Source organism: Lygodium microphyllum, chromosome 13 (genome assembly GCF_053477565.2).
Source record: "Lygodium microphyllum isolate KBCC chromosome 13, Lygodium_microphyllum_v1.1.10, whole genome shotgun sequence".
NCBI lineage: Eukaryota > Viridiplantae > Streptophyta > Polypodiopsida > Schizaeales > Lygodiaceae > Lygodium > Lygodium microphyllum.
Window position 1 is genome coordinate 70995092 of NC_141147.1, and position 22417 is coordinate 71017508.

General features: G+C 43.5%; 1 protein-coding gene across 2 annotated transcripts in view; it reads right to left on the reverse strand.

Moving 5' to 3' along the window:
* Positions 1 to 22417, reverse strand: part of LOC148026748 (uncharacterized) — a 110432-nt gene that overhangs the window by 87628 nt on the left and 387 nt on the right. Inside the window, exon 2 of one of the 2 annotated variants that reach the window (XM_087691244.1) lies at positions 5753 to 5829. In XM_087691244.1, coding sequence (XP_087547370.1) covers positions 5753 to 5829 — 77 coding nt within the window. Of the gene's footprint in view, positions 1 to 5752; positions 5830 to 22417 lie in introns of those variants that run through there. The other variant, XM_087691245.1, reaches the window with a different exon arrangement.

Consider the following 22417-nt stretch of genomic DNA (forward strand, 5'->3'; position numbering starts at 1 on the left):
TACCTGAAAAAGGAGATACGGCAAAGATTCTACATGACTTTGGCCAGATATGTCAGAGTGTAGCGATGCGGAAGCGTAGGACAAAGACTGAGAGAGAGTGAACATAGAGAGAAGAGAGAGAGAGAGAAAAGGAGACAGTGCAAACGCAGAAAATCTGTGGTGTAGTATGCTGTATAAGAGTGCAGAAATACACAAGGGGGTAGAGGAAATATCTGCATATGTCTCCAACTTGATGACCTCAATCTCCCTCAGCCTGAGCACAGTCTGTCTCAGCCAACAGATCTTCAAGATCAGAATCTGAAACCATTGAAGAATGATTAATCAAGTGTGCCACAAGAACCGGCTATAAATAGCCAAGAAATAATAAATAACAGCATCAGGTCCGCTGCATTAAATGCAACCGACTGTGTAGTCTGATTGCACTGCTGACGTGGCACTAATGACGTGGCACCTCCTCTGCCATACTGTGCTGATGTGGCACTAACTATCCAGGAAATGACTGGCTAACAAGATAAGCTGAAGGTCTTGTGAATAGCAAACATCCGTGTACTGTCAAGAGTTTGTTTTGAGGGTTTCATTGTACAGTGCTTTGTTATTCAGGAATCTAGAGTTCTTTGGTGTCAATTATTCTCGTCTTTTATCATCCGTCTTGCTTATTCAAGAACCCATGTGGTTAGTGGCTTTTCGCAAACCTCCCTATGACATCGTGGCTCTAAGACTACACTTAAGAGTTTTTGCATCAGTTTGGGCTCAATTTTCGATCGGTTAGAGATCAGTTTATGGACACTTTTGGATCAGTTTTTGCATCGATTTGTGATCAATTTTTGCATTCAATTTGTGTTCAGCTTGAGACTACATTCGCAGCAATTTCAAATCAATTTTCAGATCATCATAAGATCAGTTTATGCTCAGTTTTCAATGGTTTTCGTCTGGTTCCCTAGACAACAACATGTTTAGTGAATGCTTGATAGTTTCAGCCATGCTTTATGCTGAATATATGCTTTACTGCGGTTGTGTGGTCAGAACAATTGAGAAACATGGGTAACGGATGCATTCGATAAGTTTCTAACAACAATTCTGGACTATTTTCCAGTTTTATGTTATGTTTATGTTGGTTGGAAATTTTCAGCAAATTTTGGGGCATATGCATGGTTATCCAACAGTGGCCAATGTTGTGGCTATAATGCCTTATCGAAATTCTAGCGTAGTAAACTTTTGCTTTGGCACAATGCGGTGCAATGGAGGATAATTGCAAGGATTTCAAGAGGGAGGTCTATCACAGGAACATCAAATTATTGCATAGTAACAAGCCAAGGACCCCAAGGAAGCAGTGGGTGTCAAAGGTAAAAGTTGTAATAAGTTATGCCAGCTGGGTTTCGGATGTCAATTGGTGTCAGTTTTGGCCCTAGAACAATTAACTTGTTGATAAGTGTAAGTGGTGGTGAGACTAGGGAGTAAGCATTATTTAATTAATTAATGCCAATCTAAGGGCCAATTAAGATTGGGGACCATTTGGGGTTGTAAATGGCCTAGCCAATTAAATTATGGATGGAGACATCTAACTTTAGGTAGGGTCAAAAGGGTTAAAATTAATTTTCAAATTTAATTAATAATGAAAATTAATTAATTGATTGAAAATTGCTAAAAAATGTGATTAGAAGGTTGCCACTTGGCAAAAATGACCATGCAATGGGGGAGAAGGTTATTTGGGCCTGGTAAAGACTCATTCAATGTATGCAGGCTCTGGGAGAGAGAGAGAAGAGAGGTTGCTGATCTAATTTTCTGCCATTGGAGGACCTTCTACGACAGCCAACTGCCGCAAGAGACCAAGCTGGAGTAAATGTCAACAATTTTGGCCCTTCCTAGAGCGGGCAACAGCAACCAAGGGCTGACAACTGCATTGAATGCATCCCCTAGCAATAGGTGATAGCATTTGGGGCTAATTCAAGCAAACAGCAACAATTTTTGAGATTTTCTTGCATGAAAAATTAGAAATTTCTCTCTCCTCAGCATACTCTCACCTTCTCCAGTCCATTCACTGAGTATCTCAGCATTTCTCAGCCAATTGAAGGTGTTCTCAATCACATTTGGTGGACAATAGTGAGAATTCTATTGTAAACCCTATTTCTCTCCAGAAATTAGGGTTTAGCAGCCATCTTGGGACCCATGCCGTCAATCAAAGGCATCGTATGTTGAAATCAGAAGCTGAAATTTCAAGGAATTATCAAATATTTCAGATGCCAGTCCATCCCATTTGATTTGGGGTAGCATTTGGCTAGTTTGTGGTTTCGTTTGGGTGAAGATCAAGGGGCAATTGGCTCAAATTGCTTGTTGATCAATCATGGCTTTTGAATAAAGGGAGAAGATAGTAAAATCTCAGTTATACTCCATCCACTAATAATACAAATTAAAGAAATACCGCAAGGGGTGCCAATTTTGGGGCCAACAAGGTGTCCAATGTCCAAGATTATTATGGTAATGTATGCACTTCAGTTTTTGTTCATTTCTTAATTGTTGTTATTAAGTGCTTGACCAAGTTTTACCACTCTCTCTGAGAAGAAAGGCTAGTTTCAATAAGTGCTGAATTTTCAGCAACAGTCATACCTGATTGCTTCTTTTTTAACTAGCAATCCTCTCTCTCCATTCCTCAATGACATACCCCTTATTTATGCAATAGTTACATGTCTTTTTCTTGGCATCCTCATCCTTGGTGCTTGAAGGGTCCAGAGAGAAGGTTGATTTGCATTTGCCCTTTGAGTTTCATGGCTACCATGATTTTTCTTTATTCCTATGGCTAGCTACAAATGCTTGATTTTCCATACTTATGTTGGAGCGATTTACCTATGACTGCTCTTCATCTAACAATAATGACATCAACGCATCAAATGTATATGCATCAACATCTCCTTCTGTAAGAAAGGGAAATGTAGTGGCAAAACTCTGCTAAGACTCAAGTAGGCCAGCCACAAGATTGAGAAACAAAAGAAACATCGGGAATAATCTCATCAATATTTGCAAGCTTCTCTGTTATATCCTCTACATGTGTAGTAGGCATCCATCGAATGACTCTTTGTCATGTGCTCCATCTCAAGCTATTTATACAAGTAGACCACAAGAGTCTCATTGTGCATCTAATACAAAGAAGCAAGTTTATGCCAAGCATCCTTGGCTATTGTGGACAACTGAATGTGCAAAATAACCTATTTCTTGTACAACAATGTAATCAAACCATATGTCCGGGCATCTCTTCCATCCCATCTCAACTGATAGGCAATGGAAGGTGCAACAAGAGCTAGAGCGGAAGATCCACTTGTGACAATCGATAAACTCAATGAACCAACAACATTCTGTGCAACGGGGCTCACAAGCCTAATCTCAAAACTAGATACATAGCCCCAAAGTTGTTTAGCAACCAAAACATGCTTCATCATGTATGCCCACATCGGATAATTTGTGACATCCAATTTGTTGGAATCCCCAAACATATTTAGCAAGCCATTTTGGCCTACCACTACTCACTATGGACAAGTGAGTTTTCACAACAGCAGCTGCCAAGCATGTGCCCAAAGGTGCAATACTATGAAAAAGTAAGGAAAAGCTCAAAAAAACTTACAATTTTGGGCATAATTGAAGTTGTCAAAGAAAAATTTGCAGTTTGAGAAGACTCCAATGTCCCAAAATGTTGATGAAGATGATGTTCGCCTCAACTTTGACAAATTGAAACAAATTTCACAAAATCCCCAATGTTTTGGACAAAATTTGGTGAAATTTTAACTCAAATGTGAAAAGCCCAAATTTTCTGACATAAAATCAGGCAATCTTGAGCTCTGAATAGAGAATCCCCAAGTTTTTGGTGAACTTTAATGGTTTGGTGAAAAAGCTCCAAGCTGTGGGTCACTTTGGGAGAGAAATTGAAGATTTCTGAGCAATTTTTTTAATTTGTACATTTTTGTGTGAACAATGCTAATTTTAGGGAATAATGCAGATTAAGGCTCACTAACATTGAATCTAACATTATATGTCAATTGTTAATGTCAAAAGCTATCAGGATGTGTGCCATTAGGCTGCATGACACGATGATTGAAGAACAAGCTGTTGGCCTATATCAAATTTCAGGCATAAGAAGCATTGGATTCTCAAGCAGATAACAACGGGCAGCAACATCTAGGCAAGAACAGTTGGGGCAGCAGCACACACGCACGAAGTGTCAAGCAGCAACATGCAGCCTGGACATGACTCTAAGGCTGCAAGCAACACTGCAGATGTGGCACTGGATGATGAAACTGCAGCAGCGCACAGGTAGGTCAGGTGATGTGCAGGCAAGTGATCGAGCTAGAACAAGTGATAATGAAGTAGCAGATGTCAAGCCTCCACACAGCCAACAGGGCTGAAGTTTGTAGAGCAGTAACCGGTAAGGAGGAGAACAACTGAGCTGGAGGCTCAATGGCAGCTTAGGCAGTGGTGGCTAGCGAGTTGAGTTCCGGTTGAAAAGAGGTGTGGCTTGATACCACCATTAGGTTGGGATTCAATAGTGCACACACTCACATTGAACAAGTGAAAAGCAAGAGAGAGTTGTTGGAAGGTCACATCCCCTATGTGAGAATAATAATGAAAGTACAATCCCTAAGCCACCCATTGATGGGTGTTCACATAGGAAAATACCCTTCTCTAGCTAGAAGGTAAAAAATGCCCCTACATAAGGGAGTGTTCACACCAAAGCTACGAAGGAACACCATAAGTGTCACAAACAAGCATGTGGGCATATGTGAGCAAAAGATGCCCCAAAAAGCTTTGTAAGACGAAGAAATTATCACCATCGTTTATTCTCTATTAGAGAATTATTACATCCACATGAGGCCCCCTGGACGTCGATCTCAACACCTTCCCCATCTCCCCCAATGGCAAAAGAATCGACAGTATATTAGACTCTAGATGCTTGTATCATTAATCACCCATAGAAAATCTAAAGATCAATGATAGTGATTATGATCAAAGACATACAATATTCAAGGCTAGATATGAGCGCATGTCTAATCGCAAGTAACAACTACTCAAGCTTCAATTCAATGACATCCAGATTAAAGGAGATAACATGCTAACAAATTAGCAAATAATTTCTATTGAAACTAAATTGGCACTTATTGATAAGACGTGTGATTATAAAAGAATGTGTCTTAACTACTTGCTAAATTGTCTAAATCTTTTTCCAACTTTGTCATGATGATCTCTCTTCAGTCTAATTTCTCAGCAATTGATGAGTTGGTAGGATTGATTCCTGAGCAAGATGCTCAAGTTGCTTGAATTAAGGGCACCTAGAGTCATGGGGCATAAATGCTTCCAAAGCAAAAAGGAAGAAACCATCTATTCCAACTCCCATCAAAAGGTAAAGCAAGCTTTGAAGATGGATCTATCTATTTTTCATCCTGTTTTCCTAAGCAAAAGGCCAGGTGAATCCGCACAAAGACTGAACTTGTCACTACTACAAGAGGAAGGGAAACATTGCCGCAAATTTTCATCCCGAAGTCATCACATTTACTGTGCATTAACTGCCCATAAACACTCAACATGACAAAGCAAAAATCAGTTATGATTATGTCATACCTTGGGTCCCTTTTATGTTCACTTTCCAATAATTATTTGGCTGTCATGATTTACTGACCTTCTGATATAAATTTGTTACACTACAGTTCCCATCGAGAGATAAATGAAAACATTTCTAACTCAACAGAACTACTTGTTGCAATGTATGTACCTTGTTTGAATCTTCAAATTTAGGGTGCTCAACTATTGTGTTATCCTCAATTTTGTCAATGACTTTTCTTGATTTTCCTGTAGAACAAGTAGATGTTATTTTAACTTAGTAATTGTGTGTCTAAATTAAAACAATCACTTACATTACCAAATGCATACAAATTAATATAGTTATAAACCAAATCTGATCGATCAAGTATCTTTTACTTGATCAATAAATTGGAGTTATAACAATTTGTCTTTTCAATATACTAAGATTAGGTGTATGTTGTCCATTGAAAAAAGCTTTCATGTTTCCTAGCATTAACTGTGCTCATGTTCATATTTACACTAAACAAATCCACTAGGATCAATGACTAAGATTCAGTAATGTGTCTGATACATCCTTCCACAAACCAATATTGCACTTGTACTCTATCCTTTCACACTAGATACATAAACACGTAAATTTTTTCGAGTTTTGCAATCCCTTATGTGGTGCACCCTGGTATCCAAGATATGAAGCACCTAATCACTGAATGAACTCATAACAATAAAGATCTCATCCATCCAAGGTATAAGCCTTTTTTTCAAATAAAACTCTTAGCAAACATTGCGATGTAATGTTTTCCTCTATTCCTTTCAATCCCCTAAGTGAAGTTACAAAATTTTTATGTAGATCAAATGAGTTATATTTGTCTCCTTTAGACTCAAATTACTTTTAGCATACTTTTCATGTGAGTCTCATTTAGCAAATGTTTCTAGATTTCTCTTGTTCAACTCTAATTGATCTAAGGACTCCACAAACCATGCCTCTAGTCCATTGCTTGCATCGTTAGAGATCGGACTAGGCTATACAATTGTGTTTATTTAGCACCTAGCTCACATATCTCCCAAGAATCTTCTTAGAAAGAGTCTCAATGATAGCAATAGAAGTAGAAAAGAGAAGCCAAGTTGGATGGTGACACAAATGCTAATGGTCGTGTCTTTTGCCTTCAAAAAAATCTTGAGGCTTGTAAGAAGAGATTACAAAAATTATGTTTGGCCAAAAGGATCACAAGAAAGGGACTTGTCTCAAAGCCCAAGAGCACAAGCCAAAGAGAAGGCCATAAGAAAAGGTGATAGCCCATGCCATAGGTGTTGCATCTTCTACTCCACCTCCCGCTATATGTCACGTGCTCATTGACACTGGCTCAAACCACTCCATCTTGGATCCTTTGATGTCCTCCTTGAAAGCACAAATCTCCCTTTTGTGCTAATGAGTCACCTCCTTCCTTGAAGAAATCAAGGAATGGAAAGAAATAACCCACACATTTAGACCCAATCCCACCCTCCTCAATTGATGTTAAACACGCACCACGATTCTATGATCATCCTCCTTCATTGAAGAAAAAAGTGTCAGAGTGCAGCGGTGCGGAAGCGTAGGACTGAGAGAGAGAGAACGCAGAGAGAGAAGGGAGAGAAAGAGACAGTGTACACCGAAGATCTGCTGTATAAAGAATGCTGAATACAAAGATATACACGGGCGCAGTGCGCTGGACTGCGTGTCTCCACCTCGACAATGCGACCTGCTGTCCACCTCGAAGTCTGCTGCAGTCTGCACTGTCTGCTGTCTGAAATCTGCGAACAGAGACAGAGATCTGCACAGCACCGGTCTGTAATCTGCGACAGAGAATGATCACCAGACTGCTGAAAACGTCAGCAATAAATAGGTGAAAAACTGCCTGGAATGGGGCGCCAAAATAGGGCGCAGCCTGATAAAAATCGGCTGCAGGCAGTCGGACTGCCACGTGGCAGTCCGACTACACAGTCCGACTGTGCAGCTGGACTGTGCAGCTGCTGCGACAGCGGTGCGGAAGCGTAGGACTGAGAGAGAGAGAACGCAGAGAGAGAAGGGAGAGAAAGAGACAGTGTACACTGAAGATCTGCTGTATAAAGAATGCTGAATACAAAGATATACACGGGCGCAGTGCGCTGGACTGCGTGTCTCCACCTCGACGATGCGACCTGCTGTCCACCTCGAAGTCTGCTGCAGTCTGCACTGTCTGCTGTCTGAAATCTGCGAACAGAGACAGAGATCTGCACAGCACCGGTCTGTAATCTGCGACAGAGAATGATCACCAGACTGCTGAAAACGTCAGCAATAAATAGGTGAAAAACTGCCTGGAGTGGGGCGCCAAAATAGGGCGCAGCCTGATAAAAATCGGCTGCAGGCAGTCGGACTGCCACGTGGCAGTCCGACTGTCCAACTGTGCAGCTGGACTGTGCAGCTGCTGCCTGAAAACAGGCTATGATCTCTGACACCCCCTCTCAGAGCCTGGACAGGGCAGAAGCCTGAGGGATCTGGAATGTTGCCGAAGTAGAGCCTGAGGAAGCGCCTTCGTAAACAAATCCGCAAGATTATCCTCCGTCTTGCAATACTCTACAGTGATGGTCTCATCCAAAAGCTTTTCTCGGATGAAGTGGTACTGGATCTCAATGTGCTTCGTCCGGGCATGAAAAACAGGGTTCCTTGCCAAGGCAATGCAACTCTCATTGTCACATCGCAGCAATGTAGGACGAGTCTGGGGGCACCCAAGCTCCTCCAACAATCTCCGAAGCCACACAACCTCGCATGTGGTGGAAGATGCGGCCCGATATTCCGCCTCAGTAGACGAAAGGGCTACCGTGGGCTACTTCTTGCTACTCCAAGAAATAACACCTGCACCCAAAGTAAAACAGTAACCTGTTGTAGACCGCCTGTGGTCCACGTCACCGGCCCAATCCGAGTCGCTCCAACCTGCAAGTACAAGATCTGACCCAACTGTCCGTGCGGGGTAATGAATCCCCAAATCAGACGTCCCCCTCAGATACCGAAGTATCCTCTGAGCAGCCTGCCAATGCACCGTCTTAGGTTCACTCATGAACCCTGCCAAGAGCCCAACAGCAAAACATAGATCAACCCTGGTGTTGAGAAGCCAAATCAAAGACCCTATCAACTGTCGATAGCGGGAAGCATCCGCCAAAGGAGAAGCTGAGTGGGAAGTGGCCTTCCAGTTCGGATCCATAGGAGTAGAGAGGGCCCGACAATCTTCCATCTCAAAAGACACCAAGAGCTCCTGTACATATCTCTGTTGGGAGAGAAAGATCCCCCTTTGAGACTGATAAATCTCATGGCCTAGAAAGAAATGAAGGAGCCCCAAATCCGTCATCTCGAACGTCTGATGTAAAGCTGACTTTGTCTCCTGGACCTGCTGTGCATCATCACCTGTGGCAATCAAATCATCAACATATAATACAAACAGCACACAACCATCCGCGGAAGTGTGAACATACAGCTGCGGATCGGCCTTGGACCGCCGATATTCCAACTGAGTCTGGAGGAACGAATCAATCTTCTCGTTCCAAGCTCGCGGGGCCTGCTTGAGACCATACAGGGCCTTCTTCAACCTGTAGACTTTCCCGTCCGAAGAACCAAAGCCAGGAGGTTGCTCAACGTAGATCTCCTCCTTCAAATCACCATTCAGGAAGGCCGACTTCACATCCAGCTGATAAACAGGCCATCTCCTATGGCCAACCAAAGCAAGAACAGCTCTAATGGTTGCCATACGAGCTGTAGGGGTAAAGGTGTCATGACAGTCAATCCCTGGGCGCTGGGCAAAACCCTTAGCAACAAGGCGAGCCTTGTGCTTATCCAAAGTACCATCACTGAGATATTTGGTCTTGAAGACCCACTTGACTCCAATCACCTTCTTCTTCGGGGGGCGTGGCACAAGTGACCAAGTGCCATTCCTCTCAATAGCCTCCAACTCAGCTTCCATAGCTTTCTTCCATGGGGCGGACTGTAAAGCCTCCTTCACGGAGGTGGGCTCTCGATCCTGCATAACTCGGGACATCAAACAATAATTGGAACACGAACACACAGCTCCGAAGAATGCGCCTGGTGCCTCCGTGACCGCCGCGGACCATCCTGCGGTCCCCACTCCTCAGGAACCCCCTCGATCCCTGAATCACGGAGTGTGTCACGGGCCCAGCAAGGAGGAGGCCGAACCTCCCCTCGTCGTTCTCCATCAGTAGAAGACTCTGGAATGTCCACCAGTGGTAACTCCTCAGAAGGATCCGGTGGAACAGTAGACTCTGTGTCAGAAACAGAATCATAATCAAACGGCACAGGCTCCAGTGGAACTGTAGAAGGAGCCAAACTCTCCCCTGGATCTCCAAGAACGGGATGCTCCTTACCCGTTGAAGAAGCCGGAACCTCCACAAACCGCACATCACGGCTAGTATATACATCCCGCTTGACGGGATCATAGAGTCGGTAGCCTTGGGACTGGGAGCTGTAGCCAACAAATACCTGTTTGCGGGAAGCCGCTTCGAATTTGTCACGGTGAGCTTTGGGAATGTGAACATAGGCATCACACCCAAAGACCCGAAAGTAAGAAACATCTGGCTTCGACCCAAAATACGCCTCAAATGGAGTCATCCCTTCCACGGCCGAAGTAGGAGATCGATTAAGAATGTGGACTGCAGTAGCCACAGCCTCGGCCCACAGAACCTAGGGGGTCTGTCGGTGCTCCATCATGGTGCGCGCCATCTCGATCACACTGCGGTTCTTCCGTTCAAGAATACCATTTTCTTGTGGAGTATTCGTATTGGCAAACTCCTGGTGAATTCCTCTATCTGCACAAAACCGAGCAAATTCATTAGAGACAAATTCACCTCCCTTGTCGGATCGCAAGGTCTTCAACTTCCGGCCTGATCGGTTCTCCTCAAAGAGAAGCCAATCCTTGAAGTGCGAGAAAGCTTCTGATTTTAGTGCCAAAAAGTAGGCCCATGTCATCCTGCTATAGTCATCCACGATCAGCATGAAGTACGAGCTCCCACGCAGGGACTCATTCCTCATAGGGCCACATAGATCCGTAGATACTAACTCCATCGGTGAAGTAGACCGCCGCGAAGCGGTGTGGGGAATGGCATCTCTATGCTGCTTCCCCCGTATGCAGGAGACACATGGCTGCTGGCTCACCACTATATCCGGCAACCCTCGAACAAGCTGTCCCCGTGACGCCTTCCGAAGATAGTCATAGTTCAGGTGACCAAACCTAGCATGCCATAATTCAGACTGTGACTGTGAGGTAAGAAGAAGAGTAGAGAGGGCAGTGGAAGACTTCAGTTTGTAAATGCCGTTCTCCTCATATCCAGATGATAGAACCTTCCTCGATTCACGATCAAGGACTCGCACTGTAGAACTGTCAAACTCCACCAGAAGACCAAGAGAGCAAATCTTATGGACTGAAAGGAGATGGTACCCTAATCCTGGTACATGCAAAACCTCTGAAGTATGGGTGCCACCTCGTCCATCCGGAATAAGCTGCATCTTACCCCGACCTGCAATAGAAACTGAAGAGCTGTCTCCAATGAGAACCTGCCCACGCGAAGGTCGCAGCTGGGCAACACCATCTGATGAAGGAGTCATGTGCCGTGAGGCACCACTATCAATAATCCACTCTCGAGATTGGGAAGCCGCCATCGCAGCATCAGAAGCATTCGGTGAAGCGTCCTCAATGACAACTAGATGTAGAAATGCAGCTGATGAGGGTGCAGCCACTGCTCCAGAATCCTTGGTTTCCTTCTTCTTGGTGTCCTTCGAGTCTTTGTCAGGGCAATCCTTCTTCCAATGGCCAGTCTTTCCACAAATATGGCATGTGGAGTCTTTGTCCTTGTCCTTCTCCTTGTCCTTCTTGGACTTGTTATCCCCCTTCTTCTTCTTTTGGTCCTTCCCCTTCTTCTGAGAGGCTTGACCTGTCAACGCCTCCGTCTTGGAAGCATTCTGTCCCTTTAACTGTTCCTCTTGGTCCAAGACCATAGGAACCAACTCCTCCCACCGAAGAGTAGACTCTCGCCCCGAAGCAATAAGGGCAGAGTAAAATGTACCGAATCGTGGCGGCAACTGGGACAAGAGTGTAATCGCCATGTCTTCGGAGGAGATCGGCTTCCCCGCATTCTGAACCTGCATCTGTAGCTGCCTTAGCTTGTTAATGTGTTCCCTTAGCGAAGAAGACTTATTGACGGACAAGGTCCGCATCTGTACCTCCAAAGAAACCCTCTTCATCAGGGTCATCCGATTGTACATTTGATCAAGCTCCAGCCATATCTCACGAGCCACCGTCAAGTGCTCGATGTGAGCGATCACGGCTGTAGTGCATGATAGAAAGAGAAAGGATCGAATCCTGGCATTCAGTTTGTCCCAATGAGACTGGGCCCTGGCCAACTCCGCACGAGCATCGGAAGAGAGTTTGGACTCATCTCTTACCGAAGGCCGGTCAATATCTTCCTGTACCAACTCCGCCAAATCATAGGACTCCAGTATGGCCAACATCATAACGCGCCAAATGCGGTAGTTGTCGCCGTCGAGCTTCTGATCTGTAGGAAAAGCCGGTAGGACAGGCACCTTCCGGTCCATAATCGCCTGGAACTCCAAGTCCATCTCTGTAGACATCTTCACCTGCAATGCCTTCTCAAACGCAAAAGCAGCCCCCTCTGACTGGGTAAACTCAGCCTGCTAAGGCTCTTGTGCGTCCCGAAGCTTCTTCACCCGCCGGAGGCGATGAAAAAGCAAAACCTGCACTTTTAGGTTGAAAACTCAAACTTTCTCCGCGTCAAACAGCAGTAAACAGCAGCAAATCCACCACCTGTACTCCTTTCCTATGCGCCCACACTCGTTTCAGCCTTGTTCCAAGGCGCAGCCCTCCTGTCTGCCCTTAAACGCAAAAAACGCAAATTTGTGTCGCGATGGAAACTCCTCTTCAGGTTGATTCTGCGCTCAGTCAGCCCTCAAACACTGCTCTGATACCATGTCAGAGTGCAGCGGTGCGGAAGCGTAGGACTGAGAGAGAGAGAACGCAGAGAGAGAAGGGAGAGAAAGAGACAGTGTACACTGAAGATCTGCTGTATAAAGAATGCTGAATACAAAGATATACACGGGCGCAGTGCGCTGGACTGCGTGTCTCCACCTCGACGATGCGACCTGCTGTCCACCTCGAAGTCTGCTGCAGTTTGCACTGTCTGCTGTCTGAAATCTGCGAACAGAGACAGAGATCTGCACAGCACCGGTCTGTAATCTGCGACAGAGAATGATCACCAGACTGCTGAAAACGTCAGCAATAAATAGGTGAAAAACTGCCTGGAATGGGGCGCCAAAATAGGGCGCAGCCTGATAAAAATCGGCTGCAGGCAGTCGGACTGCCACGTGGCAGTCCGACTGCACAGTCCGACTGTGCAGCTGGACTGTGCAGCTGCTGCCTGAAAACAGGCTATGATCTCTGACAAAAAGGTGGTAAAGACAAACAAAATTGCCAAACTTTTATTTAAAAGAAACGTAATCCTAGAGAGTGTCTGTGTCCCATAAGCCAAACCATAATTTGGGAAAACCCATCCATCTTTAAATGAACAAACTGTCCACCACTCGACCCTATCCTCATTTTTGCAAATTGTTGGTGCCATAACTCTATTGTCCACACCCCACGTAGAGGATATCTCAGTTCAAGTTGCTGCCCATTGCTGTTTGATGTTGGTACCTACTGTCCAGCCCTCCACATCAACAAGCAACCTGATTCAACCTAAGTTTATTGCCTATACATGATCTACTACTCCTGTTTGGGACCTCCCAGCTATCGTCATCCTGCCACATGGACTCCTAAACCTGCATTTTTCTGTTCCAGCTGCCACTTGTGCTGCCATCTGTCACTGCAGCCTGCGTTTTGCAGTTTCAGCCATTGGTAGACTGCCAGTAATCATTCTAGCCTGCATTTACTGATTCTTCACCTGATGGCCCCATCTGACATTGATCCAGCTCGACATTCACGCAGGCTGCCTGCTACATTTCGGAATCCGTTAGAGTACGATCCACTCTCCAGCTTATACTCTCTACCCCGGACTCCGGTCCTTGAGATAGGGAGTTCAGGGTCAATATTTCACCTTTGCATGGTGTGTATGCTACATTGAGCATTGTACATATATTCAACATTCATTCATTCATTATCTTCTTTAATATTCAATGTCCTTGAGTTACCCTAACCCTAACTGTGTTCTTATTAGTTTGTGCTTTGTCCTACAATTGTGTTTGCTATCTGTACACGACTACTTCTTTACCTGGTATTAGAGCTAGGTACTCTTTGAAAAAAGCTTGGCCCCTGATCGAAAAGCTCCTCATCAAAAACAAGTTCACAAAGGGAAGATGACTAAGTATTGAAGGTAATAATGGCCTCCATAAGGGATGGGGCCCCCTTTTGGAGAAAGAGACTAGGAGTATTTTCCATTCTTCCAACCTAATACATCCAATCTAGTGCAAGGTACACAAGCTTCTACTTCTGACCCTTCTTCTTTTGCTTTCACATTCACACAAGATTTTGAATAGGTTATGCGGAGGATAGATTTTGGAAAAAGAGATCAGGAGTATATTCCATTCTTCCAACCTAATACGTCCAATCTAGTGCAAGGTACACAAGTTTCTACTTCTGAACCTTCTTATTTTGCTTCCACATTCACACAAGATTTTGGAATAGGTTATGAGGAGGATAGATTTCATTTTATGGACTATGGAATGAGTCCCAAAAGGACCAATTTCTATATGTAAACACAAGAAGAGGTGCATATAAGAAAGATGCAAATTTTCCCTCTTCAAGTTTTGTTTTTCAAAGTCAAAATGACACCAGTGGGTTTATCCCCCAAGCCAACCGTTCATGGGGACCTACATGCATGGGTATCCCACTCCCCGTATCAAGACCTACCCTATTCTCCCATCTCGTAGGTGGTTACACAACTTATCAACATGACAATACCTAGTAGGCCATTCTACACCTTTTCAACATATGAACCATCCACAAGTTAATCACCTCATTTAGGGCACACCTCTAGAGTCACCATGTCAAGCACTTTGACGCCCCACGTAGCATCTAGTTATCCACCTTTCTATCCTATGCCATGCACCTATCGTCCTTGGGCCATCCATCCATTTGCATTAGCCAAGCATGTATTTATGGATAAGACTTGTTTCAACAAGTCTAACTTTATCACTTGGTCCAATTTGATGAGGCATGTCTTGGATTCTCAAGGCTTGTGAGAACTCATTCAGGGATAGAAACCCTCCGCTAGTCCTCATATGAGGCAGTTCACTCTTGAAAGAGTAAAAATGCCATTGCCATAGTCGAGTTAATACATAGTCTTATGCTCAAATTTCACTCTCAACTCTAACACTTTGACCTTGCATCTCAACCCTAAGCATATCTAGTTAACTGCTATGTTGTTCTTCATGACTACATCTAACGAATCAACTAAAGGGAGTGAGCCCGAAGTGAGAGCAGTGAGCACACAAGTGGAAGCAAGAGCTATGGTGGAAGGAGCAAGGGCGAGCGAGAGAGAGAGAGAGAGAGAGAGAGAGAGAGAGAGACAAGATGTGGAAACTCTAATAGTCACAATGTGTGACCGGCCTTCCCTTTATTCAAATGTCAGTAAAAGAATAAAAAATGAAGTGACAATAATGGGCACCTGCCACCTACAATATACAGGTGTGCAGGTACTGTCAATGTAGTAATACATGGATAGCTAGGCACATGCGCCTTTATCTCCAACAGCCTCCCACTTAAAGACAAATTTGTTCTTAGTGAAAAGAGAATAAGAAAAAAGTGACAAAATACAAATGTATATAAGTACAACAGGATGAGGAAGGACGTCATCTCATCCAACGCCCATCAACTTCCTAAGAAAGGCAAAGCACTCCGCTGAGAGACTTTTTATGAACACATCTACAAGTTTTGGTCAGTTGAGATTTTGACAAGGTCAACAAACCTATCCTCAACGACCTCTCTAATGAAGTGATAATACACCTCAATCTGTTTCATTTTCGCATGGAGGACCAGATTCTTGGCTAACTGGATAGCACTCATAGAATCCGAATGCAATGTAGAGACCATATCAGTAATACTAAGGTCTGCCAACCACCAAACGGCCTGACCAAAAAGTCTCCTTGCAAGCCTCAATGGCTACAACATACTCGTCCTCGGTAGTAGAGAGAGCCGTGCATTTCTTCACCCTAGTCATCCAAGAAACAGCACCTCCAGCAAAGGTGAAGACATAGCCAGAGGTGAACTTCCTACTATCTACATATCCTGTATAGCCAGAGTCAGTGTAGCCCACAACTTCTGTATCTTGGCCACTATAACATATGCACATAGTTGTTGTGCCATTCAGGTATCTCATGATAGCCTTGACGGCACCCTAATACCATCTACCAAGTGTAGTAATATAGCGTGCCACAACTCCCACTGCAAATGCTATATCAAGACAAGTGGCTATCATGGCATACATCAAACTACCCACAACAGATGCATAAGGGATCTTGGCCATCTCTAACAATCAGCCTAACTAACCTTCACATGAGAAGGTAGAGGACAACCAATAGGCTTAGTACGCTGCATATGAAACTACTCAAGGACTTTCTGGATATACTCCTGTGTGACAAATAAAGGAGCCCCTTAGAGTGATCGCGCATGATGCACATCCTAAGAATATGCGAGGCATGTTTCATGTCCTTCATCTCAAAGCTCTTCTTGAGCTGAGTTTTCAAGGCATCCACCTCATTGTGAGCTCTCCCAACAATAAGCATATCGTCCACACAGAATACCAAAATCATAAGGCTACCATCACGGGTCTTTTTCATGTATAAACACAGATCTATAGCACTACACTATATCCCTATATATGCAAAGCATCAAACTTGTGGTACCATTCCCTAGATATCTGCTTAAGGCTATAAAAGCTATTTCTCAACTTGCATATTAGGTGTTCCCTATCTTTTTTTTTCAAAGCCCTTAGGCTGCTACATATAGATCTCATCATGCAAGTCTCCATGTAAAAAAGCCATCTTTACATCCATTTGATAAAGGTCCATATCTAACTGAGCAACCAATGCTAGTACCAAGCGTAGGGTCATCATTTGACCACAACAAAAAAGGCTTAATTGAAATCAACACCATATTCTTGCTTGAAACCCTTAGCTATTGTCGCGAGGACATGAAAATTTGATACTTTGCTTATGTTTAATTGACATTTGATTAAAGGATTAATCAAATGTACAATTAAAAGATGCACACGTGAGGTGCAAGCTACTTTTTCACAGTTAAAGGCCGAAGGACCTTGTGAAAAAGATGGGTGTCAAAGGCAAAAGTTATAACAAGTTACACTTTTTAGACTCTAGGTGAATTTTGGTGTCAGTTTGCCCCTAGGACCATTAATGGGCCATTAAGTATCAGTGGTGACACTAGGGACTAGGCATTAATTAATGGATTAATGCTTGTCCAAGGGTCAATTAATGCATGGGACCACTTTGGGTTGCAAACGGCCCAGCCAATTAATTTTTGGATGGGCAAGGTCAATTTTCTGGGCATGGATTAAGGGCTGAATTAATTTTCAGAATTAATTAATTCTGAAAATTAATTAAATGGCTGAAAATTGCTGAAAATGAATTAAGAAAGCTGCCACTTGGCAAAACTTTCCCATGCAAGTAAAGGAAAGGCTAAATAGGGCTGAAGGGAGAGGAAAATCTCGTTTTTTTCATTTTGGAGCTGTTGGAAAGAGGTGTTGGACTGTTGCTGCTAGCTTTTGGGACCAATTCCCAACCATTGGAGACCATTTTGGTAATAGAGATTGCATATTCTTGACCTTGGGAAGCTGGCAATTGCTGCTGATGCACTTTCTCCTGAAGATCACAATCTCTTATGCTCTTATTATTGTTGGTGCATCCATTTGGGGTTGGTACTGTGGGGCAGCAGCTGATTTTGATCAGTTCTTCGCGACAAATCTCAAAATTTTCTCTCTCTACAGCATTCTCTCATCTCCTTCAATCTATGCTCAGCCATTCTCAACAATTCTTAGCCATTCTGAGGAGATCTCAGCCATTTTTGGTGGGCTGATTTGTAATTTCTGCAGTAAACCCTAATTTACAGCAGAAATTAGGGTTTAGCAACGACCTTGGGATCCGTGCCAGAGATTGAAGGCTCAAGGGATTGAAATCAGCAACTGATAATTAAAGATTATCAAGGGATTTCAAGAGCCAGCCCATCCCGAATTGATTTGGGACAGCATTTGGCCAGCCAAGGGTCAAATGGGAAAAGAAGTCCTGGGTGAATCATGGGGCAAATGACCCAAAAGACTTGCTGGTTATTTATGACAGCAAGAGCAATTGGTTAGCAAGAGGAGATTGAAGAATCTCAAGTTGTACTCCTTCCAATTGAATGAAACTAAAGAAATACCGCAAGGGGCGCCAGTTTTGGGGCCAACAGGGAGTCTACTATCCAAGAATGTTATGGTAAAGTGTGTTTTTCATTTTATGTGCATTTATTTATTGCTATAATTAACTCTTAAATCAGGTTATCACCACCCATTCCAAGAAGGAAGGCTGGTTTCATGGTTCCATTATCGGGATACATCAAATCTCTTGATTTGGTGGGCCCGAGACACCTAATTGCAAGCCAAAGCTTTGTGCTAGTGTTGATCTTTGTGCTCAGCTGAGAAATTATAGCAAGATGTCTTCATACAGTGGGATGCAATCAAGTAGTAATGATGCCTCTCATGATGCACATTCACATGTAAAAGAAGTAAATGCAATGCCTGATCTTGGACAAGGCACGAATCATGGACAACATGCTGAAAATGTGGCTGAAGGCCCAGATGTTGAACCCTCAATGCAGAAAGAGGATGATGATCAACAAGGGGAAATGGAATTCGATGATGCATTCAAGAATCGAATGAGGGCAGCAACCAATATCTTTACTGAATTGGTAAAAGATCCTCAGTTTACTCGGTTTTTGAACACTCCTACGAAGGATAACAAGGGCAAGAAGAGAAAATCCTCTTCTAGAACTTCGGGACAGCACGATGCACCAAAGAACAAGCCAAAGCCTTCTCAAGATGCTCGTGGTGAAAAGCAGTTGGTGCCAATTGGGCAAGAAATGCATATGCAAGTTCATGATGTAAATGCTAATCCTATGGTTTTTGGACAGCAAGGTTTGCATAAGAATTTGGGGCAAGTAGCTTACTTTGGTGGTAGCACAATTTTTCATGCTATGGTGGGTGAGCGACCAAACGTGGGAATGTATGGCACACCTCCCCATAACTTCCAGCAACCAATGCATGGCTTGCATAACCCAATGTACTCGGATATGGCTCATGGAATGCATAATCCGATGTATGGCGGCATCGGTATGATGCCTGGTGTGCAAAATCATGCATATGGGCAAGCATCAGTACCCCGTCATGCTTTTGGGGCTCAAGGAATAAGTGTTGGTCATGCAAATGCTCCATTTAATGTTGGCTATCGTGGAAATTGCCTCTACACTAGCGGATACACTAGCCTTTCACGTGAGCTTGTTGAGGCCTTTTTATGCTGATGTGCCTAAGGATGTATCTGTTGAAATTCAGCCAGAGGTTGAGAAACTAGATGAGATCTTAGTACCCGAGCAGATTTTGGCACATAAGGAAAGGAAGATCAGAGGTAAAGTTTCCAAAAGATATTTGGTGAAGTTTCAAAACTATTCACCAATGGATGCAAAATGGATGAAAGAGGATGACTTGGCAGACCATCCTCAGTTGTTGCAGCTTTACCTTAATGCCTTTCAGTTAGAGCCGACTTTGGATCGGGCTCTTTCAGGTTCAGCAAGGCAAGGGTCCAGAGTACCACCTAATACTCAAGGGGGAGGTAGCACTTCCACTCCTCCAGGAATGGACTGCTCTCGTGTATAGTGGATCTCGGATGTATGCAACATGCATCCAAGGTACTGTGCTGATAGTATGTCTGCCATGAGGTCACTATTCAATGTGCTAGTCACTATGGTATGTATGCAGATGGGTATGGTTTTCACTGCAGCTCTGAAATTGTACATTTGCATCAAGTTATGATCATGAGAGACTGATTATCAAGTGCTGCTTTTCAGTGTATGATCATTAGTTTCAGTGATATTCAGCTGGTTTTATGGACAGCAGCATGTGTACTGAATGCCATTGACAATTCAGCCATGGTTTTGGCTCGGTTTATGCTTTACTATGGTTGTGTAGTCAGCACTGTTGAGAAACAAGAGTTTGGGATGCATCCGATGAGTTTCTGGCAACAGTTGGTGACACTTTGCATTTTCAACCCTGTGCAGGCCGCCCTGGTGCATATAGCCAGATTCAGCCTGTCTGGACTTCACTATCTACATTTGCAATAGCTAATGACTTCCTAAGGCTACTTGAAATGTTTTCGGATCTACTCAGAATATGACACATGTTGAGCTTAAAAATGCATTAGAAACTGATTAGCTCTTTAAAACAGCCCCAAAACATGTTTATTAGCAAACTTTTATGTGACTACTGGTCATGATTTGCCGCAAGTCATTTTTGAGTTTTCAGCACTTTTCTACATCATCCTTTGGTTCGCCTAGTGGTTCCTGCACTCAAGATCCATCTTTACTGGAGGACACACATTGACACCTCCCTCAGTCCACTCCCTCGAGAGTCATCAGCTATTGGATTATTCTACCCTTGAGCATTGTGTACATTCACTCATTTACATTCAGCATTCATTCATTCTTATTAGCTTTTACTCTTTTGCATTTTTTGTGTGTTTTACATTTTGCATTTTGTATTTTTGTCTAAGTTATTGAGTTTTAGTCATGTTTCTGCATTCCGTGTTTTCTCAATGCAAACCCTAGCATATCTCCACATGGAGATCATGATAGCTGGCTGGTAATGAATGGAATGAGGGATAGGGAAACACATAAAACCTTCAAAAAGAGTGATTCCTGAGATTGGGAACTCTTGTCCATAAAATCTTTGAGTAGTGGCTCTCATGCCCTAGCCTCAATACACGTACACCTGCACTTCAAAATTTTCTTTCAAAAACTCTTGCCTCCTTACAACCTTTGAGCACTGGTTCTCATGCCCTAGCTTCAATATACATACATCTACACTTCAAAAACCTCTTTTCATTCCAAATATTGAAGCTCCTTAAGTCCACATCTTCATGACACAAAAATGGTACCTGCTTCTAACGATGACTCCAACATACCTGCAATGTCCCTTAAAATGCATACCCCAACAGCAACTAGAACACAAGGAACAGGCTGGAATGGGCAGGAACAGGACAGCAACGGGAGGGAACATTTCCTGTCCTTTTCACATCCTGAGATGATCTGGAATGCATTAGACCGTTCCTATAGGCCAAAATGGCCATTCCCTGTTTCTATGGTAAGGGTACTGGACTGCAAGATAGATCTGCACTTTAAATATTGATGATCAAGGAAATCTGCATTTTGACTGGCAGCCACAGTCCTGCAAGCACAATCTTCATTTTTGGTACCAAAGGCTGTGTTTTGCCTGTAGGAAACTGTGTGGCAAGCTTTTGTGGCCACATGAGTAGCAAGGAGCAGTCACCAGGGAGCAAGGTGCTGCATTTATAGAAACAGGATAGTGATAATAGCAACAGCAGCAGTCACAGAAATCTGGTGTAATTGCAGCAGCAATAGGTGCCAACAAGAGGCAAAGGCTGTGTTTAGATAGCTACCAGCTGCATTTTGGCGCAATAATGGCAATGCTCAAATCTAGAGCAGTCATGGCTGAAGCAAAGGCTGTCATGGTATCAGGTAGTTGCACACATGGATAATAGGTCAAGTTGTGATGATGTTGAAGATGACACCAGGGGCTGCAGTGATCATAGTCAGCAGCAGCAAGAGCAACTGTAGTAAGGTAGAAGGCTGGCATGGAGCAGGCTGGACAATGATGCCAAATGTGGTACTGAAGATGAATGATGAGGAATGAAGATGGCACCTCCCCTTGGCCCCCTTTTATAGAGTTTGGGTGGGCATTTGTCCTACCAGACTCAAAATTAAGAGAGAATTTAATTTGGCCCTTTTTGGGGCTGTTTTTTATGCAATAAATGTGAGTGTACATGTGTGATATATTAGCATTTCTTTTAGCCTAATTTATCCTTGCTTAACAAAGTACCATCCACAATGCAAAAAAAGAATGAAGTTGGCAGACAGACACTCCAAGGATAATCACCCTTGTTCAAAGAAATGTGATGGATAATTAACCAAGTACAAGACCCTGTTCACACTGCAAGCTCTGACACATCCAAAATATGTACCCCTACTGTACTGTAGCAAATGCAAGGGTTTGAAGTGGCACGTTTCAAAAATCAATGGGCAATGCTCAACATTGAAGGCAAGCTACTTTAAAAAGATCCCCTTTCAAATCAAGATCGTGTTTCACCATGTCATCAGCCATTCTAAAGCATTGTCCTCATATCAGCATTCAATACATACAGAACTTGCATCCATTCCCAATCAAGACAAGGAAAATGCTGCTAACATTGGTTACAACGAGCTGAAACTTCTGATAATTCCAATTAAAGCCATACGTGCATGACTCAATAATGCCTCAGTTTATGCATGCCTCAAACAATGACCACTCCTGGGTACCCCAGACAATAGTTCCAGTTCTATGTAAGTGCTGCCTAGACTAGAAATAGGCAAAGCTAGAATATGATTACCTCGACATCGTTCACAAGGATCTAATAAAAAGATAAGGACTAAACCTAACCTTAGTGATCCCCTTATCCCTAAAATGTATTGCCGTTCGTGACACGAGGAACACCAGAGAAAACCTGTCTTCTACA